At 42.3% G+C, this 27,072-nt stretch overlaps 1 protein-coding gene and 1 long non-coding RNA gene across 4 annotated transcripts in view; one reads left to right on the plus strand and one right to left on the minus strand.

Moving 5' to 3' along the window:
- LOC112115957 (methylcrotonoyl-CoA carboxylase beta chain, mitochondrial-like) lies at positions 1-22,837 on the minus strand. 2 transcript variants are annotated; one of them, XM_026656005.1, is made up of 13 exons: positions 22,669-22,837; positions 19,561-19,899; positions 17,672-17,868; positions 15,300-15,478; positions 13,864-13,944; positions 11,083-11,261; positions 9,344-9,536; positions 8,120-8,211; positions 5,757-5,913; positions 3,919-4,041; positions 2,572-2,720; positions 2,016-2,097; positions 1-311 (listed from the first exon to the last, which is right to left on the minus strand). In XM_026656005.1, the coding sequence occupies exons 2-13, from the start codon at positions 19,893-19,895 to the stop codon at positions 228-230; spliced, it is 1,851 nt and encodes a 616-aa protein (XP_026511790.1). In that variant the 5' UTR covers positions 19,896-19,899; positions 22,669-22,837; the 3' UTR covers positions 1-227. The 2 variants fall into 2 exon arrangements, with proteins under 2 accessions (XP_026511790.1, XP_024068968.1); XM_024213200.2 differs by lacking the exon at positions 22,669-22,837 and adding an exon at positions 22,345-22,426.
- The window catches only part of LOC113407456, a 27,411-nt gene continuing 22,694 nt past the window's right edge, over positions 22,356-27,072 (plus strand). For both annotated transcript variants that reach the window (XR_003369989.1, XR_003369988.1), the window contains exons 1-2: positions 22,356-22,434; positions 23,543-23,615. This is a non-coding gene — a long non-coding RNA (uncharacterized LOC113407456). The remainder of the gene's footprint in view (positions 22,435-23,542; positions 23,616-27,072) is intronic.

The following is a 27,072-nucleotide window of genomic DNA, read 5'->3' on the forward strand; positions in this document are numbered from 1 at the left end:
TTTTTTCTTTTCATACAGTATAAGTTTCAAATTTGCTAGCGCAACAGGGATCAAAATACAAACCTAATCCAAATAGCCTGAAATCTGAGCTTCCTTTTTGTATACTGACAGTTTCTAGAACTAATTCAAGTTATATTAAAGGTATCAAACTGTTAGAAAGTCACTTCCATTTAAAAATTGTATGTTGGCATTCTTAAAAACCCAATTATTTGCAAATGGCAGTTTGATTACAGTCTGATAACGGGGTAGTGTTGCAGAGATGCGATCTGGTACTTCTGCTGTTTCATAATTGTTAAGCACTGTGCAATCACCTGATGAAAAAGAAAACAGGATAAGCAATTAATCCTCCAGAAACTGCGAATACTAGAAGTTACATTATGTTTAGAAACTCAGATAATGCTTTTGTTTTTATCGCTTTCGTAGAACAATTGATGCTTAAAATGATGAATTGTAAAAACTAACATATGCACACATAGAAGAAAAATAGACATTAGAGCAATATTTTGCTGGGGAAAGGAAGAGGGAGAAATGTCCTTGGGAGATCAATAGACAGTGTGGAGCAAACAGATGTCACTCTACTTTAGGCAACTGTGAAGAAAGAATATTAATTTGACGTAACTAATGACAAAAGTATACATTTTTGATTATTAAACTATCTTGTCCCACCCCTTTTGTTTGACCAATATACAATATTCATTTCCCTGATCATCCAACCCAAATGTCATTACAATTCTGCACTACTGGTATTCCCAATTGCACAGAAGAACTGACTATCCTGCACCTTTTCTCAAGGCTTAATCTTTTAGAAAATCGTTTTTCTTGGTCTCCCATGGATCAATATCTTGTCCAGTTTTTGTCTTGAAAAATAAGATCCTTTCATTTGTTCAATTTTAAAGTAAGGAAATTACAATTTCTATATTAGAATGTGATTGATTTTTCTTGTTCTAAATATACTGATTTATAGGGACTCGGATCATGTTTGGCATAGTTTGATATAGAAAGACTCCTTTCCCAAAGTTCGCTACATATTTTTGTCTTGTTTATTGAAATATTGAAATTTTTCTCTTGTCTATTGGTCCTGCTTTAATAGTGAACACCCCACTACTAATAGAGTATATTACCACAGAAAGGCCTATTAGTCAGGCTTAGATGTGAGCATACATTTCTCTATTTAGGTTGATATCTGCAACTAAGAGTGAGAACTGGGGTAAGAGGCAACATGGTATAGTAAAAAGACTGCTCAGAATTGCAAGGAAAATGAACTTTGGTGTCCCAGGGAAATTGCTTGGGAAGGTATGGATAGCTCCCTGATTACTGTGCATTTTTCTTTCCAAATTTAATTTCTAGACAGATATATTTATAGGTGTCTGTGAGCTCAAATATGTGAATGATACATCATTCTCCCATAAACAGAGTTTCCACAAAATGCCAAAGAAAATATTAAAAATCACTTATATGGTGCCATAAATATACATTAGTGGGACAAGATCCTTGCCCTAAAGAGCCTGCTGTGTCAAAGTATAGAGTACACTAGGCTCTTAGAGAAATATTTATTAATAAATAATAAGACAAGACAAAGGACAAGTGTCCAGGTAATATAGATAGTGAGGAGGCATAAAGGGAAGCAGTGAGTTTTAAGGAAGGATCTGAATAAGTGGATGCACAGCAGGTAAGAACAGGAAGACCATTCCAAGAATAAGGGGCAAATTAGAAGCCAAGAGTAAAAGAAAGAGAAATGCAGCACAAGGAGAAAGGATTGGGAAGAATTTAGGGATTGAGGAATTAAAAAAAAAAAGTGGAGATGTAGGTGAAGACTAGATTATATAGGGCCTTAAAGGAAACTTCAAGGAGACTGAAGCCAATTAAGGAATTCAAGGAGCTTCCATGATCAAAGCAACCAGAATGGAAGAGGACTGCAATGGGACCATTTTGGATAGATTGGCATGGAAAGAAAAGGTGAGAAGAACCTGAATGATTTATGTGGAATGTGCATTTAATGTAAGGAAAAAGCCTACCTTCCTAGAATTCTGTGGCAATATTATACCATCATCCCAGAGTCGAGCAGAGGAGTGAAATGCACTGCTTTCTTCGTCTAGCCTAGATAAGAGAGTATTTCAGAAGCTTTAAAACTCCAGAATAGGAAATTCATTGGATAAGTCAAAGCAGAGAAACAGAAACATAAGTGACTAAGGCACAAATCCTACTCTGGGATGCATGTGTGAAGCTACCATAGAAATCAGTGGGTGTCCAGTACATATGTAAGGACAGAATTTGACCCCTAAACCATCTTGCAGAAAGACAGTAATTCCACATGCAAAGGAAATATGCCAGGTTTCTACTTAATATGAAACCATGTTTTATAACTAACACTGATATTTGTTTGTTAGATTTTCATCAATGTTCGAGGCAATGCACTGGCTTTTTTTTTTTTTTTCTTCTTTTTTTTAAGTAGATCTGCTTTGGTTGGTGAGATATTTAGCAGGTGTGTTGGTCTGGAAGAGAACAAAACTAAAAAAAAGTTAAATTAATTTAATCATAACCATAATTAAGGGGGTTATTTTCAATACTTACTTTTCTTTTAGATGCTTTAACTCTGAGTCATCTCCTGTGCAGTCGTCATCCCTAGCCTGTGGGAATGTGGAAATATGTCTTGAATCCACAAGGGCAACTCTTGCATTAGGCCACAGGAACAGGAAGTTTGGATCAAATGACCTCCCACACTTAAAAATAAATAAATAAATAAGTGAGACACACTATTCACTCTCCAGGAGCTTAACAACTAAAATGAGCCATTCACATAGGATGATGCAGTCAGGTCCCTGAAGAACAAAATGTAATGACTTTTTAAGGTGTGTATATTCCCCTTTGGTACATGATCCTATCAGACTTAAACCAATTCTTTCAAGTCTTTATAGGGATTAATTAAAACACTCAACATATTAAACTGAATTAATCACATTCCCTGCAATAATGTGTGCCTTTAAAGGTATGAACCAAAATAACAAGTTTTAGCATGTTCTGTGTTTGCTTAATTTTTCTGTTGCATTTTTTAAAATGTCTTTGTTTATATCTACATATAAAAAGGCATTAACTATATATATATATATATATATATAAAAAATTAATTTCTGGCCTAAATACCTAATGGTGAATATTAACTCAGTTTGTCAAGTCTAACATGGATACATGCATTTGTTTCAGTTATAAACGTTCAAGTCATAGAGTATATAACTACTACAGGACCTGGCTCGAGGTGGTGTTGAACACCTTAAACTCTCATTGGCTTCAATTAGAGTTCAGGTCATTCAGCAGCTTACAGGATGTGAGTTGGCCCATCAGTATGTAGCTGTGTTTATACACATCCTTAACTTTAAGTGTCTGAGTAGTCCCCATTGCCTATGCTATTTTTTTTCTTATACTTCTAATTTCCAATGCCAAGAAACATATGACCCTTGATCATTGAGACTAGTAAGCTTCAGCTGAGGAACAAGAGCAGCGTTTGATCCTTAGGGTATGTCTACACTTACCCGGTAGTTCGGCGGCAAGCAATCGAACTTCTGGGTTCGACTTATCGCGTCTTGTCTGGACGCGATAAGTCGAACCAGGAAGTGCTCGCCGTTGACTGCGGTACTCCAGCTAGACGAGAGGAGTTATTCACGTAGCTGAAGTTGCGTACCTTAGTTCGAATTAGGGGGTTAGCGTAGACCTGGCCTTAGTGTGAGCAGTTTCAGAGAATTAATTTTCAGAACTGACACCCAGCTTTCACAGACAGGGACCAAACTTACTAGAGTTACTTTATGAAGCAGCTCTTATTTTAAAAATTATTACAATAATGAATGGAATTACGTGTGCCAATGGCAGACTGAACCAGAGGGAAACCTATGACAAGTCAAATATTATCCAACATATTAACCATACCATGGCATAACTTTCATTCCCGTAACAGCCACCAATTACAAGGGTTATCTTGGGCACAGCAGCACAAGCAACTGCAGCCATCATGGAGGCCTGGGCCTTTAATCTATTGGTGTGATCCTCTGCCTGAAATTAAAATACAGATGAAGTCAGTGTAGTTCTTAAATATTTTTTCTAGATTCCCTTCACCCCAAGCAAACTTATAAAGCATCTGAGGATTTCTTTGTATAAAATTTGAAGTGATCAATGTTTTCAGAACAAGTAAATCAGGAAGAGCGTATGCATATAGCATATGCCATAAAACTATCAATCAGTGAAATAGTTATAGCCTGTGTTGGTAACGGAGCACTGCTCTGCTACATAAGCCCTGGAGTGACTTTGGCTCTCTCTAGGCTAGTAAAGCTCAGATCCACTGCGGCTGTACCAGGCTTGATCTCAAATGCTAGGGGCATATAGGAAGAGTAGGGCTAGGGAAGAAACGGGTGCACAGAGAGAGGAGTTCTCTGCTCACAGAACCTAGGGCTAAGCCTACCCTGATGTTCTCTGTGGCCTTGGACAAGTAACTCTCTGCCTCGGTTTCTCCATCTGTACAATAGAGATAATACTTAGTTACCTTCTTGATAAGGCTGTTGTGAGAACTGACTAGTTAATATTTTGAGATGAAAAGCACGGAGTGCTAGGTTTTACTACTAGCAGTGAAGGCTGGACACCCTGCCACCCCAAGTAAATGGATAGTGTTGCTAAAGAAAGAGAATGTGGATGAGTGTAATAATAAGGGGAAATGGTGACCCTAGAGCAGAGGTGGGCAAACTACAGCCCGCGGGCCACATCCAGCCCGTGGGACCGTTCTGCCTGGCCCCTGAGCTCCTGGCCCGGGAGGCTAGCCCCCGGCCTCTCCCCCGAAGCCTCAGCTCACCCCGCCGCCGGCGCAATACTCTGGGCGGTGGGGCTGTGAGCTCCTGGGGCAGCGCAGCTGCAGAGCCCGGCCTGTGCTGCGCAATGCGTGGCTGGCTTCAGCCGTGTGGTGCAGCTGCCTGTCCTGGTGCAGCTGCGCCGCCAGCCACCAGTGCTCCAGGCAGTGGTAAGGGGGCAGGGCCGGGGGGGGGATTGGATAGAGGCCAGGGGAGTTCGGGGTAGTGGTCAGGGGCTGGGGGTGGACAGGGGTCGGGGCGGTCAGAGGGCGGGGAACAGGGGGGTTGAATGGGGGCAGGGCTTCTGGGGGCGGTCAGGGAGAAGGGGTGGTTGGATGGGGCAGAGGTACCGGGGGGTTGGGGGGCAGTCAGGAAGGAGAGGAGGGGTTGGATGGGGTGGCAGGAGGCAGTCAGGGGCGGGGGTTCCGGGGGCACTCAGGGAGCGGGGTGGAGGGGTGGATGGGGCAGGGGTCCCGGGCAGGCAGTCAGGAAGGGAGGGGGGTGTTGGATGGGGAGGTGGGGGGCAGTTGGGGCGGAGGGACGTCAGGGGCAGGGGTCTGGGGGCGGTCAGGGGACAGAGAGCGGGGGGGTGGATGGGGCAGAGGGGGCAGTCAGGGGCAAGAAGCAGGGGAGGTGGGGGTGGGGGCCGGGCCACCCCTGGCTGTTTGGGGAGGCACAGCCTCCTCTAACCAGCCCTCCATAAAATTTCTGAAACCCGATGCGGCCCTCAGGCCAAAAAGTTTGCCCGCCCCTGCCCTAGAGTGTAGGTCTAAGAATAAAATGCCTAAGAACCTAGTTGGTTTTAATCAAAATGAATAAGTTTGAAACAAAGATTGCGATTCATAACAAATAGCGACTTTGTCAAGGTGAAAAACGAGTCAGCACAAGAACTGGGAACTACCTTCTCATTCTTGAATTACGGTACCATACCTGTGAGAGACTTGTTGGCTCTGGTGCATGTGGAGCAGTATTCTGGAGAAACAGGATGGGAATGCTTCGCTGACTACACAGCTGTACAAAGTGGCTGCCCTTTAGAGAAGCATCATGAGTCAGCTGACCATTGTTAGCCACTATCCCAACGAGGTGTCTAACAAAACACACATAGGAACACTTTCATTTTTGTAGATTGAGATTGGCAAAAGTGTTGTTTGTAGTAAACTAACAAAAATAACATCCATATGGACTAGCATCAGTCCTATAGGAGCATCTTCAAGAGAGACTCAAAATAATACATAAATTGCACTTGCATGCTGCCTTCATTCGAGGATCTCAAAGTGCTTTACTAACATGGAGTGTGCAACATCCCTGGGGAGCAGGGTAGTGTCAGACCCATTTAACAGATCAATACACTTAGATGAAGTACAGAAATGTTAAGTGACTTCCTCAAGGTCACAGTGAGATAGTGGACAGAGCTATGAATGCAACCCAGGAGTCCTGACTCTCTTCCTCATCACTTAGTGTGACATCCAATGTGTCTCTAGTTAACATCCAATGTTCAATATTTACATTTGAAACAAAAAAAAAAACAAAAAAAATTTGAAAAGCTTTTTTATTTCTGAACAGTTTCTTTAAAAAAAAAATTCAAGTAATGTTTATGTCAAACAAAACAGGTCAAATATTCTTCCTCTATAAAATGTCTTTCAAAACCACAAATTTTAATCAGGATCAACATTTCTGATGCCTAAGGTTCAACTTTACAGAGGCCTGCCATGTATGTTTGTGCTTCCAAATAAACAAGATCACAAGATAAGTACTTACTGAATGTTTCCGATAACTTAACACGGTCCGTTTTAGCACATACTGATGATTTAAGCAACAGATCACAAAGAGTCTAACATAAACGAGAGGCGACTCTTGGTGCTCTAACTGAAAGCCCTGTTTTCATGCAGAGCTGGTCGCTTTGGAAACGCTTGAAAATAGATTAAAAATTCATTTACTACCACTTTCTCCTTCCCCAGATCCAACTTATATTGTTTAGTTAACAATGACTTGCTTCATTAAATGTCCTAAATGCTAGCCCAAAAATGCTGCTTAATGGGGTTAGGACTTTGGGGCTCTACATGGTAAAAAACGAAGGACCAGTTTAAATGGCAAAGCTTCAATTCTAGTTGCCAGAAAAAAAGATCAGGCTGTGATTATTATTTCTTTGTAGTTTATTCATGAGCAAATCCTACTCAGATTCTGAAGGATAAACTGTGCAGCTAAAAGAAAAACAAACATGTTTTACAATGCATGCTGTACCTTCTGCAGTGATAATGGACATTCTGTACTATGCTGCACACTCAGCTGCAAGTCTATGCTTAAACTAGGTTTCTAGTTTATTATGAAGATTACGCTTGTCAAAGCTGTGATTTGTTTAGAGCAGGGAGTCTGAATAAGAAATTCACCAGGACACACAAGGCCAGTAAATACTAGGAACTCTAAAGATGGCTGCTTATGAATGGTCTCAGCTTGACAAACACTCAAACTGCTAATGGCAGCAAGCAACGTATACTTGCCCAATATACTCAACTGTATAATTTGTCTTTTCAGCATAATGGAATGTGTACCTCAAATATTCATCTTGTCTCAGAGGAAAATCAATTAACCTGACCGTTAAGCAGAGTAGCATGCTATATCAACTCTAGCAAAATGATTTATCTTCTGGCACTGTTTAATGATTAACTTAACATGTATTAAGGAGAAAGGGACTATCCTACTAGAGGTTATTCTGACTCACAAAATGGGCCTAAAATATTTATTTTGATCTTTTAAAGATTGCGAGTGGATTCAGTGCTGGTAAAATGTGCCAGAGTAACAGCCCTAGAGGATGAAGTAATTTCTTATCCACTGAAGTGGCACAGTACAGGAACTGGCAATGCAAGCTCACTCACACTGCCTCACCCATATACCTCAGCCCTGCTCTACAGGGGCCACTTTGAGAGGTTCAGTCTCCAAGCCTGCTCACTGCTTAATGAATCTGCTGAGACTGCCAGAAAAGTACCAACTGGGATGTGGACACCTGTTCACCTAGGCACTGGACTGAATCACCAACTCATTTCACATAGGCCACAAAACAGCCATCATCTTGTAATGGTTCTCAGCCACTACTGACCTGGCCAAGTCTGAATTCAGAATCTAGAGGTAAAATGTTAGCTCTAGTTAGCCTATCTTATTATCAATCACTTGAACCATCCAGAACTCTAACTTAAGGTGTTTGTTTTTTAACTGGACATACTACACGACCTAATAATGATACAAAAGCTTCTTAACCAAAAGAATGAATTTTTTATAATATACTCTTGCAGTCTTACCCTTCCATATGGGCAAATCCCGTTACTAATGTTGTTCCGTATTTAGCTTTGAATTCCTGGAACCTGCTTCCATCTATCAGACGGCTCAAAATCTACAAGGAAATTACTGGTTTTCAACAGAAACTTAAATCAAGATTGGATGTCTTTCTAAACTTACGCTCCGTCCAACCAGAAATTACAGCCAGTGCTATTCAGAAGCTCAGAGTAGATCATAATTGTCCTTCAGGCTTTAAAAATCTTTTAAATCTAAAAATATGCAATGAGCATGAAAACAAACTTTTGTTAGTACTTGATTACCTGCTACTCGGAAACAAACTTTAAACTTGGCCTCTAAAAAGTTTGTGAACGGTCATTCACATGAACAAAAACCCACATTTGCACAAGCAAAAAAAGGCTTTTTTGAGTGCAATTACCTGGTTTGTGTGCACAAGTAACTCTGCACTAAACCACACGTGCTCATAAATTTTTCAGGTGTATTCTAAGAGGACCATTTCAAAATGAAGCTGAGACCCCTGAATTGTTAGAATTTACTGCTGGCAAAAGATGCAGGACTAATATCCCTGGAGACCAAAATCCTCTGTATATCCACAGACCACCTATAACATGAGAAGTGATAGTCCAAGTTTCCCCACACTGCCCCACTAATGTGCCTGATCTGAAGGGACCACCAAAGGATGGGAGGGAGTCAGACTCCTTAATTCACTCATTCCTTGGCCTCTCAACTGAGACTACCAGCAAGGGTGCAAGTTAGTGCCAATTGTAGGAGTGGTTTCTGTGATGTGTAGCTTTGTCTACTGGGAAATGGACAACGAGCACCAAAACCATTTTCCGTAGATTTGCAGTTCCTTAAATTAGCCACAAAGATGCAAAGCACACCGATTCTGAAGCATTCCAAGCTTCTACACGCCTCGGCATGTGGGAGTAGTAGTACTTCCAGAATTATTTGGTGCAGTTACTCTACAAAGTGTTTAACTTTTTGTTTTTTTACACAGCCATGAGGAACCTTTGCCATTACACTCTGAAATATATTCAAGACAGAAAGAGGAGCTGACGTAGTAGTCAGGTCCTTGGCAACAATAATATGCAACACTGAGTATTTCATGTGATTTAGGATTCCCAAATGAATCCGCCAAAGAAAGGTAGCATGTTTTCTTTTAATATGCAGATACTGGATTAAGCAGACACCTAAAAATTGTGAACTACTGTAGCATTTGTCCTCCTTACCAGTTTTATATGTAGAGTATAGCTATAACCTCGTGGTGCAAGCCCCAGGAGCTCTTCAGCACTGTACAGAGGATCATCATACTCCAACGTTTCCTCTGGTGGAAGTTCATAATTTAGCGTCAAGATAATATTTCTAACACATTCATACGCTTCCTTTTCTGAAGATGCAAAATGGTCAACACAGCCACTGACTCTGAGGGACAAAGACATTTTAGAAATACATGATAAAAATGAAAGTTCAGGACATCAAATTACATTAATGAAAAATTAAGGACTGATGCTAACCCCAAATTAAAGGGGGGGAAATCATTTCTATCATCTGCACTGTGGATCTTCCGGACTCATTCGGGACTTTGTGCATTTTTGTTCTTGCTTCAGGTGCAGATCTCTCATGTAAGTCAATGCAAGTTGTGTGCCTGGAACAACTGCAGTCTAAACAACAAAAGATCCACAGAGGAGAGGAGAGGAGAAAAATTCTCTCTTTATTTCTTTGGTGGTTAGCCATATTAAAGGAAAAAGCTTTTGTACTCATCTTCAATATATTTCGGATACAACATTTAAAATGATAAAGAGAAAAATAATTTTTGTAATCTCTTTACACCAGCAGCATTTCAGGACTGTAAATAAAGAAACCAACTTTTCATATACTGCACGGTCCCATTTATCTGAATGGCACTGGGATACCCACAACCTTCAGATTAACCTTTGTTCAATCACAGCATCCAGCCCAGCAGGCTCTGGAGTAGAGTTTCTGAGTCTGCCAAGCCAGGGAGCAGTGGAGATGTTCACAGTGCAGAGCACAGAAGACGGAACCCACCTCTCCTCCTATCTGGAACTGCAAAACATTCTTTTGGCAACTACAGCAATTTCTTACATGGACAAATAATAAGGAAGTGTTTAGATACTTGGAACGGTCCTGCTAGAGTCTCTAGTCCCTTCAGCTCACATTTCCTCTTAGGCAGCAAGGATTACTAGTAGAGGCAGAAAAGCTGGCTCCTTGTTTCCAGCTGTTTTTACAAGCATCCAGCTTCTTTCTTGCAATGAAATACTTTAATGCCTCCAAATTAGGTACTTATCTGGCCCCCATTATCATAGTATCTCAGTGCCTCACAAATTTTAAATGCATTTATCCTCACAACACCCCTGCAAGATGGGGAACTGAGGCACAGAGACTAACTGATTTGCACAAGATCACACAGGAAGTCTGTGGCAGAGCAGGGAAGTGAACCCTGGTTTCCCTAGTCCCAGGTTAGCACTCTAATTACTGGACCATCCTTCCTCTCTGCTGATGTAAATAAATCAATAGCTTTCTTCCTCCTCAGATACTGTGTGATGGTAAATTCCAATTATGGGCCTAATCCTGGAGTCTCTATTGAACTTCTAATGAAATCAAGTGTGTAAGGTCTGAGGAGAAGGCCCTGAAATGGAGAGATTGTTTGAGCACAAATAGTAAAATAAGAAATTAAAAGAATTATAGCAATACTTAGCTCTTATACACTTACGTTACATTATATGTTTGATGGGTTCTTTTAAAAATGAATGTATCTCTAGCACTATCGCATTCCCATGTATGTGCAAAAAGGCTCTTTAAAGTCACTCACATATAATTTCTAATGTGTTTTCAAGGTATACTTCCTATCTTTAGGATCAGACAGTGTCCTGTCACTGCAGACATCAGGCATATCTTTTGTTACTAAATATATTATTTGAGCCCCATTTTTTATAAACATTGTACCTACTTAGAATGCATACTGGCTCCTCCTAGGTCCTCAGGAGAGATATCTTCTCCTGTGGCAGCTTTAACCAAAGGGGGTCCAGCAAGAAACATACTACCGATTTTGTCTACAATCACAGTTTCCTCTGCCATGGTGGGAACGTAGGCACCCCCAGCTGTACAAGAACCACACACCACTGCCACCTAGGGGACAAAGCAAGACATTTGTGTAAGGAGAATGCTTGGGCAGGGACACTATTGTAATCTCAGTAGTAAGCCATTTTAGGCACTTGAGATTTATGATCTTTATGCAGCTAATTAAAAATCCCCCAAAACTTTTTAAACAAGTCCTTTCTTTTAAAAAATTTTTGAATTAGCCGGCTGCTAAATTCTAATGTAATGAAAGAACATTAAAAGGGAGCATTTTGTTGCTCTTAGTTAGCTGATTAGCAATCACAAAACAAACGCTTTTTCTCAAGTAACTTTGGGGAGCTGTATCCTGGCCCAAGACCTAGTATTACCAATAATTTTTATATATTTTATTTTAAACATGTTCATTCATTATTCCCCAGGGGTAGATTTGTTTCTAACTGTAGAAGGTGAGGTGTGTGCACTGGGAAATACATGAAAAATGTACATGGACAGGAGGTTGTGAGTGTGACACTGGCTCTCTCTGCAGTAGTAATGTTGCTGAATCTTACAGATTATGTGTGGGTTTGGCAGGATTTGATTTAACTGACAAATGTCAATAAATGTCAATTTCAGCTGCCAGAATGAAATCAAGGGGAAAAAAATACTCATCTTCAACAATGACGAAGAGCGCAGCCTCCCTCCGCCCTTGTGCCTGCAGGGATCAGGTGTCACCAGCCTGTGGCTGCACAGGAAGCACTCTGCAGCCCCACTGTCACAGCCCAGCTCCTTCACCCCAATGACAGCAAAGCTACAGGAGCTCCCTGTGCTGTCTCAGGGCCAGTGACACCCAATCCCTGCAGGCCCAAGGTGTGGGGCAGGCTACTGACCTGAAAAGGCAGAGCAGAAACCTTTGTCCAGGGCTGCAAGGAGGAGTCCCCAGCGGCAAGAGAGGCCACCCTGTGCAGGAGCCACTAAGCTGCAGGGTGGCCTCCCCGTGCCTGGGAACTTGTTCTCTTCACAGCCCTGACTGGGGGGAGGGGAGTGTGTGTCTCTGCTCTGCCCTACCAGGACAGCAGTCTTTCCCACACCTTGTGCCTGCAGGGTCAGGCATCACCAGCCCCTCGGCCATGCAGCCCCCATTCTCATGGCCCCGCTCACTCACTCACCACCCAGGAGCATGGCAGGCATGCCTGGGCAAGAGCTGTTCAGCAGCACCCCACAGCTGGGGGCTCATCCTCCTCTCAGAGTCCAGGCCTGCAGCCTTCCCTGCATCTTGTGCCTGGTCTCTTGGGCCCTTCAGCCATGCTGGGAGCCCCCCTGCCACTCAATTGTCAGCACTGGGAGCCTCTCTGCCAGCGCTGCCTTAAGCCTACCCCCAACCCTATCCCCTTTAATTTCCACCAATTGGTAAACAGATAAAATCAGCAAAAAGTGAGATTTTACTAAGCTGTTCTCTAAGAGTGTTAGCCTCATTATCACTATGTACTACTGGGAAATAATTTTCATCGTCTACAATGATGGATTATGGCCAATCTGAGCCTCTTACTCCAATGGAACCCCTACACTTTTGGGCATTTCACTCTCTTGCCCATTCATGGTGTGAAGGGACTAGCTCTGCTACCATCTCTGTGTGACTTTAGATTTAAACTCTCTTTCCTCAGTTTCCCCATCTATAAAATGGAGATAATACCGCCTCTGAATTTATTATTGTTTGCAATGTACTTTAAAACCTCTAGATGGAAAAGGCTATAGAAATATGATAAGTACAATGATGATACATTTTAAGTTTTAGGCAGCCATCCTTGAAAGCCTCTTGTCACTTAAAAATGAATTGTGAGTCAGATGCATCCCCATCTAGCTAACTAGGAAGAAGTTCCAGAACCCCATCTTTAGGAATAGGGCACCAGCTGTTTCCTCGGTCCAGAAAAGCTCTAACTACCTCCTACTAGCTGCCAAATCCTCTCAGCACTCCCTGTCCTTCACCTGCCACACTGTTTCGCATACCCCACAAGCACCCCCAACTCACTTATACACTCCCAGTGATTAGAATCCCAACCCTCAATCAGCTGTCAACACCCAGATTTGGGACCCCATATTTTGGTTGACCTAGGTCTCCTTTAGCCTTAGGCCATCCCCACTAATCCATACTTAAATCACCCCCCCTGCCCTCAAGAACTTCATAGTGTAACTCTCAGCTTTGAAACAACTAGATTCCTTAGAACCACAGATACAAATCTAATCGTCAACCACAGTCAACACAACCTTCCAATACAGATAGAGTAAAGTGCATGGCAGTCAGTTTGTGTGTGTCAGGCCCTGTACTTTCTGCATGGACATTAAGGAGCAAATGGTGTTTTTCCTAAGATTAGGGATTTGCTCTGGTGTCCTTGGCCAAAATTTCCCTTTGCCAATTCCAAAAGAGAACTGCATTTCAGTGTTGCTATACAGAGTTTGTTAAGCACTTTTGGGATCCTTCAGGCTGAAATGTGATATTTATACTATATAAATTTCCCTTTTGATTTTTTCCCCCAACATACACAAACCTAGACGTTATAAAGTATTTTTACATAGCTGAGTGTTAGTTCTAGACGCTATATTACTGAAAGTAAAACATTTTCCATAAATCCATTAACCACATGTGCTATCTTTATAAAGATCCAATATGACATTGTACCTGAGGGATTTTCATGGCAGACATTATTGCCTCATTGTAGAATACTCGGCCACCATGAGACTGGTCAGGAAAGAGTTCTGCCTGATAATGCAGAGAAAAGACACTGTTTTTACCAGAGAGATTCAATATTATTTTAAAAAGCCAACACTTTGCCTTTAGTTTTGACAAACAGAAAAGCAAACAAGTTGTACAGCATATCTGATTCACAGGGGACCACTGTTAGGAATCATAATGTATAACTTTCAGGTACTGTTTTATTCTCTATTGTATGTACTGCCCACCTGAAACTCAATTCAACAAAAATAACCATGCCCTTCTGTGCTGTACAAGGCAGAGAGAAGTCACAGATCTTGGCTTTGTGAAAGGGCAATCTATTCAAATTCAAAGACAGCTGATTCAAATTCAAGGGCAGCTGGGGCACAGAAGCCATCTCTCATTAGATACATGGGCACAGACTGAAAACCAGGGAATAGGAGAACTCATGTTCATTCTAGATTTCTGAAATGAATTCAAGAGAGTTTCTTTTTTGTCCTTTGTTTTCAATGCAATTTCTGGATTCAGAATTAAACTAGACGCTGCTTTAATCATACAGAGCTCCTGCTGACTCAGTAACAGGCTCAGTGATGGTTACTGTCTACAAAGCTTTGCTTTCTGTTTGAGATGGCGCAGCTTTAGCTTTTCAGCAGAAGTCACGTGTACTAAGAGTACTCATATTCTCTGCAGAAACTTGAATTCTATGCAGTGAAAATGACCTCTGCAAACCCTCTTCTTCATATTACAGCAAGGAGAAAAAGTCTCCATTTTATTTTTAAGGAGCCTATTTATCATCAATTTTCTCTGCATTATTCATACAAACTTTATATTAAAACACTTTGTCTTTGCAAAACTTTTTCATACTGAAAATACAAACTGAAAACACTGAAGACCAAGGGGATCTTCACTTGAGCTCCCAGTGTTTGCTGAGTCCACAATTTGTTCCCACATAGAGACTCGAGTTTCTAAATGCTGATCATGTTGGCTTCACTTAGATGCAAGATCAGTCAGAATGACTTCCACTGTCCTGGATGTTAAAAACATCTCCTAGACTCTGATTTGATTGCAGAGTTCAAGTAGAGTATAATTTGGACAAAAGTTAAAGTCAGCCAGCCAAAAAAAGCATAATGAGATTCACTTCTAGAAATTGCAGGCAGTCCTCGGACTTACAACACAATAGGTTCCTGAAAATTGCGTCGTAAGTCAGAACGTCATAACTCGAAACCGCAATCCACTCCACTGTGGGACAGAGCATCGTAAAGTCAAAACCGAATCAGGGTGTCAATTCAGAAATGTCATAAGTGCTGTTCATCGTAAGTCGAATGTCAAAGTCGAGGACTGCCTGTAATCTGATGCAGATAAAAAATGGCTATTTTCATACAATGTGCCCTTTCCAATATTACCTGTAGTGGTAGGAATGCTCCCCCGCTGTCAACTAGATATACCGATAAAAGTCTGTTTTGAATTGCTATTTGTTGAGCTCTTAGCTGTTTCTTCACTGAAATGGGATAAATGGTCCCGCCTTTAACTGTTGCGTCATTTGCCATAAAGACACACCAGACTCCACAGATCTTTCCAATTCCTGAAACAGAGCCCACAGACATTTATCAAGGGCTCTGTAATAACCCAAATGTAGACCTTTTGCAACAGTTCCATACACTAAACAAGGAAGCCAAAGTGCTTGTTATTCTTTTCAGTAGTAGCAGCATGTCAGTAAGGCTTTCTACAGCATTTACCCCTATGCCAATGAAGCCACACATACTGTATGGAGGAGACACCTCCTACTCTGTAGCCTTACAACGTGGTCTTATTTTGAAAAATGAGAGTGAAGGCTAATGGCGTTGTACAGATGAAAACAATGTGACCTGGAATATCTTTGCTACTGACATTACATGAGGAAAGAACCCAGCTCTCCAGATGAGTGTACAAGACAGGCAATTAGGGGGAAAAAATCTGCGTAAAAACTGAGAAAATGTGATAAAGAACCAGTGAGGCAATAAATATGGAATCTCATTATGACATTCTTCCAGGTGCTTTTCATCACAGAACTGCACTTTCAAATGCAACAAGGCAAATTATTTTATCTGAAGGCATTCACTAAGCCCTGAACTGATGATCCCCAAGCATTCATCTAATTTCAGTCCCTTTTCATTTAAAAGAGTATGTGCTTGCTCACCACCCTTCCAAAAGTGGGTCATTTAAGTTTTTATAGAAAAAAATTCCCAATGGAGAGGGCCAACATAATACCCTAAGTACAGGATGACTGGATTCTTTAAGGGGGAGCAGGGCCCAATGCACCTGTGACTAGTCAGCTGCCACACAACTAGACTTAAGAGAAGGCACCTGCAGCCTAGGGAGAGACAGAAAGGGCAGGTAAGAATTGCCTGAGAACACATGGCAGGAACAACCTGAGAAAAAGCTGCTGAAGACCTGAAAGACAGCAGTAACTTTTTGCTGCTGGTGATGTGTACTGAGGAGAACTGACTAGAGCTGGGGAATCCTGCCAAGATATAAGAAAGCTTGTGCACGGGCCCCTAGAAATGCGGGTACGAACCAGCTTAGTCAGTGCGAAAAGTGAGTGAAGCAATTCTTGGCACACACAAGTGGGTGGCCTCGAGAGTGGAGATCCAGTACAGGGGCAAAAGGAACTGGGACAGAGAGACTAATGATTCTTAGGGGGGTGAGCTGGGAACATTGACTTTTGAACAGTTGCTACCTTGTTTTACTTCAGGGTTTTCAGAGGAACTGTTTTCACTATGAAGGGGTCTGTGAGCTGTGGCACTTTACATAAATAAAAGGGTTTGAATTTGCCACTGAGAGATCTATGGGTGAATGGAGGGAAACTTGAGCGGGTTGTGCTTGTACTAGTGAGGATGGCTATAGGTAGGGTGCCCATGACAAGGTTTCCCTGTAACAGCACTGAACAAAGGGCTTGTGCACGCAGGGGCTTGTGTGGGCCCTCTGAATTGGGTGAATTTCACTTTAAGTGAATACTTATTTATAGAGCATGAAAGTAACCTCTGACACTTTTTGGGTGGTCATAGCAGCAGCAAAGAGATGCCTGAGTCCAATAGTGATACACAGGCATAATTGGTCATGCATTCTGAATACATACTGGAAAGAACCCAAATATCAAGTTGGTAATTTGAGAACAGCTCACTAATGAAAGCCATAGTTCCTGTGTTAATCACTCAGTGGCTCAAGCTCCCTTAATTTGATGGGGCAGCCTTTAGTTAAAAGCCTTTAGTTTGCGATGTCACATTTAACCTTTTGAGACAGAAATCAGTCACTGCTGTAACTAGGACAAAATATTAAACCAATAATATAGCACATTCAACACAAGCCCCAGTATAGGGGGAGTTCCAGCAGATGGGGTATCTCCATAGTACATGCCATTACAGAGATTCTAAGCAGTCCAGCAACCCATAATCAGCCCTTGGAGAACTGCTGTAAATCAGAGCACTCGCAGCACTATTCCAGTTTATGTCCGGGGTCATACTGCCCCCCAACCAGTCCAGAATCTGGGTGGTTTAAAAACATCCATTCCCTTCTTCCCCTGGGCTGTACCTCACACAGGTATGGCACAGAACTGGACTCTCAACCTCAATCTATGATTGCTAAAAGGAACTAGAGAGCAATGAACATATTCAGTTTAAGAGCTCAAAATCTATTAATTATATTCAGATTTATTAACAATTAAACAAAAAGCATAACCCCTTATTATACATGCAATGATTTTTCGCATTACACCAACTATAGAGGCCACAAATCTTACCAGTGAGGCATCCAGCTGCAGGGACATCACCATATGGCAAATCAAACCCTGCAAAAGGGGACAGCTCAAGAAAAGTTTCATCATCGAGAAGCATTCTTAGGCGTTCACGAACAAGCAACTTCTTGTTCCTTTGGGTATGACGCAAGATTGCACTCTCTCCACCTCCTTTACTGACCTTGCAAAGCAACTCTGAATATCTGATTTCAAAAACAAAGCTTCATTTAATGAAAAATAGTTATTACTCTTTTAGTAAGTTAATACGGTACTTAAATAAACTACCCAGCTGTCACACCAATGTTTGACAATTAGGTTAAACTATCACTTTCGGATTATGTTTCTGGAAGTTATTTTCAGTTAATTACTATATTATAATTTAGTTCACCGCAACCAAATTAAGCAAGGGAGACAAAAAAAGCGCAGATATTTTATAGGAATGAGACATTTCAGTTTGATTCTTCACAAGTTAGATTTCCCAAGCCTAAAAAAAGACAGTTTAGGAAACAGTCAAAATAAATTCTGTTTATGGCTTTTGTTCATAGTTACTGGAACTTATTAAAGCTATAATCTTTTCCTTGGTATTTCCATATACATCCAATGTTAAATATTTTAAACTACTTATGGGATCAAATTACCATCTGTATAGACAGCTCAATCTATGCTGTACTAAGAAGTGACTGAGCAGTTACTGATTGTCACAGCTGAAGCATCTGATCCTGAGAGATATTGAGCACTTGCTGATTAGAATTTTCACTGCAGAGCAAATATTGATTATCAGTTTACCAACCTTAATTCAGTTTTTGGCAAGCCTTACTTTTTGAGTTCTGCTACACTAGAAAAAAGAACCATTCATTGGCTTCTTCTCTGGCTCCCCTCAACAAGTGCTGAAAACAGCTTATCCATTGGCACAGACAGGAAAAAACTAATGTCCAACTCCAATGCGGAAAGAATGTTTTACACCAAGTGAACACTGCAGCATTGTACTTTCACAAAACTAAATCTGACTAGTCTAATTTTGTCTGAGAAGCACAGTATAAATAAGAAACAGAATAAATGGTGAACAGTAAATTTGCTTTTTGAAATCATCTCAGTTTAAAAGTTAAGTAAAACGTTTTTTAAATATATATTTTCAACTCCAAGTTCCACTTTTAACCAAAAGCATTGTTTGACCAAACAATATATGAACGATTCTGTAGATTATTCACTATTTCTACTGTGGTTTCCTGCAAGGTAAGTACCGGTATTCAAGTTAAAATGTCTCATGAGAAAAAGCAAAGAATTGTAAGTAACTATTTAAATACCACCACAGGGGGGCACCATATCTTTTACATAGTTTTGCTTTTGCTTACGGAGCATACTTCTGAGTAAAGACCTTTGAATTGTTGCCATATGATCCTTAAGGACAAATACATAAAAGAAATGAATCACTTTCCTCCTTTTATCAGTGAATCACGACTAATTGAGATAACTGTCATCTACTATTTCACTGGAGTTTTGAAAATGTATGAGTCACCACCATCTTTGCATTAAAAATTAAATACAAGGCAAATTTTATGAAGTTCTAGAAAATTACTTTTTAGTAATATATGCAAAATAATACTCCATGGCTAAATGTTTTAAATTTGGGTGCCTAACACTGGAGATCTCAATTGATATTTAGGCAACTACATAAGTGGGTTGACATTTGGAAGAGCTGAGCAAACACCTTGCAAATAGCCTGTATCCATAAGCCCCAGCAAAAGAACCATTTAAAACTTTCAGGTGGCAAAAAAACCTGCTAAAAATCTTAATTGCTATATTTTTTAAAATTACCTATCTAAAGGCTACTGCATGTATAGTCAAGTTTGTATACATACTAACGTTGCCACATTATTACAAAAATGGCCAATTACCTTTGAATACAAGCCTCACTATTCCTTAAGTTTTCTTCAAACACATGTTCACATACAGAAGGGATACTTCCATCTAAAACAGGGAAGGTTTTTTTATACTGTCCGTATTTTGCTTTGTTACTTACAAAACAATGGGGAAACATATTACATGTCAATGTGGGGACAGTCTTTTTCAGAACCTGGCAGAGACTATTTCGTAGTGTCCATATTGTCTGTCTGTTTTTCCAGAAGTCCTTATAATTTCTTATGAATAAAGGAGTTAAGGTTTGGATTCTTGAAGACATGAAGCTAGGAGAAAGTCTCCAGAGTGAGCATGCAGTGATATTGTTCCACATGGCCCTAAGAATTGAAGGAGAAACAGCTTTTTATTTCCAGAATTCAAATATCTCTCAATTAAAAGGGTGAAAACTAACAAGCAGACCACATTACGTAACACAATCGTCAAATGCCGAGCCTGGAAAATCTAAATTCAAGTTATTTTTGATCTATTTAACATTTCTTACTAGTGAACTAAATGCTCAATGAATAGTAAACTATTTTTAGAGTTACAGAGCATCCCTAGCTCTTAAAAGACTACCGTTGAAACTGTAGGTGTTGGGCATCTCTGAAAATCAGGCTCCAAGAACTGTACTAATGATCAGTGGCAGAGTTGGCGACACCCCGCAAGTGATTGCAAATGTTCACCCCCACTTACAAAGCAGCATTCAGTTATTAACAAGCGGGTAGGTGTGAGAGCTACATTGTTTATACACCAGTAACAACACCTATTGGGCTTCAGGAAGTGGGCGGGCGTAAGCCCGCCCACTGCTAAAGGGTCCCCCCACAGCCTAATGGGAGGATCCACAGGGCCTGAAACTCAAATAATTACGGGGGACAACCAATGTAAAAACAGGGACAGGAGTGCAGTCAAATGGTCAAAAGAAGGGAACCTGACGGGGACACCAAGCAGAGAACCCCGGACAGCGTCCACTGCTCCTCAAAGGTGTCAAGGGAGCCAGTGGACGCCGCCCAGAGGAACTCTGCCCGGATACGTGAACGGACAGAGGACCGGAAACAGGCCCCACAGTCACAGAAGCCTCCATCGGCCAACCTCCTCTCCCTGGTTTTATAAATGGCCAGTTTAGCCAGGGCCAAGAGGAAGTTGACCACGAGGTCCCGTGACTTAGTGGGGCCACGGATAGGGAGTGCGTAAATGAGAAGGTGAGGGGAAAAGTGCAACCAAAAACGCAACATAATATTGGTGAGGAGCCGATGTAGGGGCTGCAACCTGGCGCAATCCAAATAAACGTGAGCCAGGGTCTCCCTCAAGCCGCAGAATGGACAGGTGTCCGGGACAGGGGTAAACTGCGCCAAGTACATGCCCGTGCTCACGGCCCCATGAAGGAGCCGCCAGCTGATACCCCTGGCGGGCCTTGGGACCAAGGTGGAATATAGGCTGTCCCACTGGGGCTTCTCACCCTCAACAGGTGGTAGGAGGTCCCGCCACCGTGTATCGGGGCTGGACATGAGGTTGAGGAACAACAGGGTGTGAGCTAGCCCTGCTCCACACTAGGGGCCTGCTTTTTTAACATGTCTTTTACATACTTTATTGCCTGTTCTGATCCGTCCCTGGGAGCACCTGACACTAGCCCCTACCAGAGGGGCTAGACCAGTGGTTCCCAAACTGGGGTTCGTGAACCCCTGGGGGTTCGCGAAATGTTACAGGGGGTTCTCAGGAAAAAAATCCCTAATGGCGGACAGAGCTGTCCCTAGGGACCTCGGACAGCAGGGGGCCAGCAGCCCGGCACCCCTGGACTTCCAAGAGCTAAGCAGATCAAAGCAAGCCTATCAATCACACTGAGGAGATTTAAACGTCAGGACTCCTTATAAGAAATGGAAATGGAGCTGGATATTTTTTGCTGTTTTTAAAATTAAATAGGCAGCTAGTATTGTTTCTAAAATTATTATAAAGAACAAGTTTAAGCTTTGTTGTAACGTGCGTTGTTTGCCAGGACTGCTCAAGACCTGAATGCTTCTGTAGGAGGAATGACTTGAGCTGGCTTCTTAAATACCTTCCTGCTGTTTCACATCTGATGCTCCTTGATGAAACATAGGAGCCTTGTCTTATAACAGGCTTATTCAAAGTGATACAAAGTACGAAAGTGAGATTTTGAAAGAGTGTTGCTGTTTTCATAATGTAATAAAAATACTGTAATGATAAATAATAATAATAATAAATAGTGTGTAATAAGCATGTCATAAAAACAAATTTTATATTTCCAAGATCACTGCTTTTATAATTTATACTCAGGTAAAGGAGAAAATCCCTGGAAACATTCATTTTTAGGAGGGGGTTCGCGAGACTTGACATTTCAGTGAAAGGGGTTCACAGGTTGTTAAAGTTTGGGAACCACTGGGCTAGACGGACCCTTGGTCCGACCCCCTATGGCCGTTCATATGTGGCTCCCACCCCATAAAGCTGACCCTACTAGGGCACTGACCCTGCCCATTGTACAGCTGGGAGCGGCCCCACCACACAGGAAGTCTGAGCAATGCAGGGAACTGACCCCGCCTTGAGCAACCACCCCCGCCCCCACGGCTGCTCTGCCGGGTGCCCAGCGCCCCCGGAAATCGGCCGCAGAAGCCGGGCCTGAATGCTGGGCGCGGGAAGCGCTAGCGCAGCCGGGCTGGTGCAGGCGCGTATCCCCGGCACCTGCTCTGCTCTCCCCCCCGCAGCGCAGAGAGGCTTCCCGGCAGGGAAGGGCGCCGGGCCGGGTGCCGTGAGGGGGCGGCCGGAGAACGCACCGGGGGAGCCCGCAGACCCTCTCACGGGCCCCTGGGCGCAGCGAGCTCGGAGCCAGGCTCTGGGCGGCAGCGGGACCCGGCCATGCCCAGGTTCGCCCCGCGACCTTCGACCTCTAACCCGCCCCGCCCCCAGCAAAGCTTCGCTCCGAGCGAAAGTCACAGCGTCGCGTCTGGTCCGGGCGGGCCCTACCGCCCCTCCCCCCACAGGCCCCGTCCCTTGCAGCCGCTCAGCGGGGCTCAGCACTCCTCGAGCGAGGCCCCCGCTGGCCTGGGACACGGCCCCTCCCCCCGCCGCCTTCGGGAGCTCGCGCCTGGGCCTCCTACCTCAGCCGCCCCAAACTGCTGCCCCACAGCCCGCCCCGCGTGCCCCAGAGAGCGAATCCGGGGCCTGCACACGCCAGTCACTGCCAGGATCCCGCCCCTGTGTCTGCTCGCGCTGTCCTCTGGGGGTGGGGCCATAGCTGGTCAGCTGTGGGGCATAGGCCCTGTACTGTACTCCTCCCAGCTGAGGGGATTCTCCTGGAGCCTGGCTGCAGGGGCCTGTGCTGGGAGCCGCAGGATCTGAGCTCTGTCTCTCTCTGATAGTGCAGCTGGGAGAGGCAGCACGACGCCATCCACAGAGGCCCAGCGAGCAGGTGCCATGCCCAGCTACCCTGCCCCCCAGCTTTTACCTCTAATCTGCCCCTGTTCGGCCACAGACTGACCCCTCACCCCAGCAAAGCTCGTGGCAGATGTGTGACAGTCTCTCCCAAATGTTCAGCATGGGTAACAGAGGAAGCCACCTAGCCTTCACTTTTGCTTATTGCCTGGCCTGATCTGCAGAGGTCTCTACATGGGCTATTAAAATGCCTTCTCTTTTTTGTCTCTACCTTCATCTCCACCTGCTTTTCCTCTTTATCTGTTCTCCTCTGTGTCCTTTTGTCTTCCTGTGTCTATTTTCTTTTGTCCTCTCTTCTCTTATCCCGCCTCAAATCCTTGTCACCTTATTTCTCACTGTGCCATCTCCATCAGTTCCCTCGTCCCTTCTCTCCCTATTTAATTCTGACTCACTGCCCTTCTCTGTCTCCTTTTTCCATTTCACCCCTTGCCAATTCAAGTACAGATCAGCCAAGTTGCACTTTTTTTTTTTTTTTGCATTGTTTTGTATTCAGTCCAAGGCAGTTAAATTTTACATGAAGGATTTCACTATGTGTTTCAGTGACACACTTGAACTCTCATCCATGCTTCTGTGATATCCCTCACTATTCATAGTGTCACAACTTGACAGTTTGGTAAGTACCCTCTCTGTAAATCCCAGGTTCTTGTTTTCTCCTCTCCTGGTCTTCTATGCCTCTCTTTTCTCTGTTCCCTGCTTTCCTTCTCATTCTCTCCCCAACCTCTCTCCCTTCATTAGCTCTCTTGCTGTTCTATTTTCTTCTTGCCCTTTTATGTTTGTATTTAGGCATGTTGCCTCCTTAGATTTAGTGGAGTTGTTCAGAAAGCACTGGGTAGGGTTATGTTAAGTGTTGATGATTTACCTTAGGAGAAGAAGCAGATATCCATCACAAAAAGCTACATAAAAGGTAAAGCACCCATATTGGGTACAGAAAATAGATGCTGTTGCATATGATGTATATAAGTGGTTTTCAACCTGTGGTCCGCGGACCTCTGGGGCTCCACAGACTATGTCTAAGATTTCCATAGGGTTTGCACCTCCATTCAACATTTTTTGGGGTTTGTAAATGAAAAAAGGTTGAAAACCACTGCTGTATACCGTGTCCTTGATTTTAAAGTGTAGACTGTTATTTACTTATATGGAACTACAGCCTATGCACTGGAGCCTCTAGTTATTTTCTGCTGAGATTGTAGGCCTCGTGTTTTAATTACTTAAAAATTCTAAGTTTGATTGAGACTAATTAATGGGCCACAAAATGTTTAGTTTCCAACTGTTCCTTTCATATTTGGGTTTTACACAGGCTGCCAATAATGGGACTGGAAGCTGTAGACTACATTTTAAATACTTTTACCAGCAGGGATATTTCTAAATCATTTGATTCTCTAACTATGCAGGCAAGATGTCTAAACATTTTCTAATTAAGATTGTAATTAAAATATTAAAATGGATTTGAATTTTTACTTCCACCCAGCACACTATTTCTGGGCTGCTTTAATGAGTTTGCTATTGTTTAGTCATGACATAACACTCTTCTTGAAATTATAGCTTGTTGCCTTTCAGCGACATCATTAAAATGCATTCCTGCCAGATAGATCTTCATACATACATATTAATAAGACTTCTTAACGATAATTAAGCAATGACTAATACATTGCTGAATATAACTTTCCCAGAATAGGTGGAAGAAACAGTTTGAGAGTAAAAGAATTTTTATATAATATTAAAAAATTATTAGCAATAACAATCATTTTGAAGACTTGTTATTTTAAATTATTATAGCTCTATAGACTCTGTTTTACATTGGAAATGCACGTAATAGTCTGTGCTATTGTTTATTAATTTATTAAGAGGAGAAATGCTTCGTGGAAGTTTTTTGAAACCACCCGCTACAATCCTCATCTAAATATATGAGATTATGTCTCCCTCTACTGGCTGGCCCACATAGAGTATAAAATCCTGCTTTTGCCACCAGCGAATACCTCAAGATGTAGAAATCTATGCTGAAGGTGTGAGGTTAACATAGTCATGCTAGGTTTCAGAGGAGCAGCCGTGTTAGTCTGTATCAGCAAAAAGAACAGGAATACTTGTGGCACCTTAGAGACTAACACATTTATTTGAGCATAAGCTTTCGTGGGCTACAGCCCACTTTATGGGATGCATAGAATGCTAGTTTAACCTAGTAAGCATAGCTAACAGTAGCAGTGACAACATAGGATCACGGATCCTGGTGAGGGTCAGCAACCTGAGTACATACCAGAGTCCACAGTGGGCTTGTATTGGACTGGATGACCTGTGCTGCCATGTCCTCACTACCACTGTTATCCATGCCAGCTAGATTAAAGCTTGCCCAGGTATGCGTACCTATGCTGCAATCACACCTTCATTTGCAGTGCAGATGTATCCTGAGTGAAAGCACCAGAAGAGTTTAGCACTGTAGGGGTAGTGACTCCTCAGAGCTGGAGGGCCAGGAGAAGGGTGGGGCCTTTCTGCACCAGCAAGAAGACCTGGGCAGTGCAAACTGTATTCTGTAAAAGGGTAGCAGAGTTCCCACTCTGGCATGGACTGTCCCAGAATCGCAAGAATTTGGCCATCCACACCAATGCAAGTGATGTGTATATATTACCACTGTGGGATGAAATTCTCCTACCCAATTTGGTGGCAGGGTGCTGGACATCCATATAGCCACTGCAGGATCGCTAGTCCAGCCCATGGGGTTGCATCCTCCATCCAGGATTTGTCGTCAGTGGCTGTGGGCATTTTGGAGACCTACTATTCACTTCTCCTCTGGTCCAGCCACCACCCTTTCTCCTTCATATGTGTTACGATAAGTAGACTGCTATGGCACTCAACTCCATAGTCTACACAACATAGTCTGTAGCCCCCTGGTATGGCCTCTCCATTTCCTGGCTCACTGCACAGGGGAACTGCACAGATGATGGGGGGTGGGGAGGTAAGGAGCAGTGACAGAAATTCACTCTAAGCGAGCAGAATGTATTTGAGGAGTCTAAAAGCACAAAAATGCCTTGAAGTCAGTGGGAGTTCCTGGGTGCTCAGCACTTTTGAAAATCAGGCCACTGATTTAGGTGCCTAAATATGTATTTAGGAGCCAAACATTAGGTGCCCTTTTTTTGAAATTTTGTCCAACATCTCTTTCCTATAGACATAAGGTCTATAGTACTTTAGTTTGTCCTGCTGTATTTGTGCATTTGTCTGTACTGAGTACTGTATCATAATTCACATGCAAAAATCACTTTTCATCCTCCATAATTAAGCCTTAGGCTTCTTTTTTGAAAGACACGCTATCTGTAAAATTCTAACACTGCATTTGAATTCACTGGTGGATTGTTCTCCTTACGTTTAGAGGCTGTTGAGATTTAGTTTTTGAGTATTCTTTTTAGTATTGTCATGTGCGCTGGCCTGCCTTATTTTATATAAATATATTTTGACCACTAGATGGGGTTCATATTCATAATGAGAATATAGTCCATTAATATAGATTACTTTTCCACATTCTTAAGTTGATGTTAGACTGGTATTGCCCTGCTGAAAACTGAACACAGGGGTTCAAACCAAATGATAAATAACTATCTTGTGAAAGATAAAGTGCAACAAAGGCAAAGAGCAAGTGTTTAAAGGAATGTTTGTATTCTCTTGATAAACATCGGTTATTAATTTACTGTTCCAAAAGGCAACCAGGTGTGGATGGCAAGTATCTTAATTAAGAGCAAGTAGATTCAAGTGGATTTATGTTACTCCTTCAGCTGAAGTCTAGACTTTCAGTATTTATTGTTGAATTAGCATAGAGCATCCTTGCCTTAATGAATACTGAAAGGAAGCTGACTGAAGCAAGAATAAACAGATTTTCTGGAAGGATGCAGAGTTTGCATTTGTTACTCTAAGCCATTTATTTTGAAAACTTTCTATCTTTACTTTGAGTATTTAGAACAGATGGACTAGTGATATGAAACTATGTGCAATGAACTGTGCCAGCATTGAGGAAGAGTTTTATGCAATTGCTCACTTTAACATGGATTTCAAATTTGCTCACCGACTTTAACCTCCCAACATTGTCA

Source organism: Terrapene carolina, unplaced genomic scaffold (assembly GCF_002925995.2).
Source record: "Terrapene carolina triunguis isolate 2854851 unplaced genomic scaffold, T_m_triunguis-2.0 Scaffold211, whole genome shotgun sequence".
Lineage (NCBI taxonomy): Eukaryota > Metazoa > Chordata > Testudines > Emydidae > Terrapene > Terrapene triunguis.

Excerpts from the sequence above, each read along its gene's own strand:
- LOC112115957 (XM_026656005.1), bottom strand. The coding sequence starts at position 19,895 with ATGTGGAACAATATCACTGCATGCTCACTCTGGAGACTTTCTCCTAGC. Across the intron at positions 15,479-17,671 it reads TGCAGCTGGATGCCTCACTG|GAATTGGAAAGATCTGTGGA; the intron begins GTAAGATTTGTG and ends GCTCTGTTTCAG. Across the intron at positions 8,212-9,343 it reads ATACTCTACATATAAAACTG|ATTTTGAGCCGTCTGATAGA; the intron begins GTAAGGAGGACA and ends ATTTCCTTGTAG.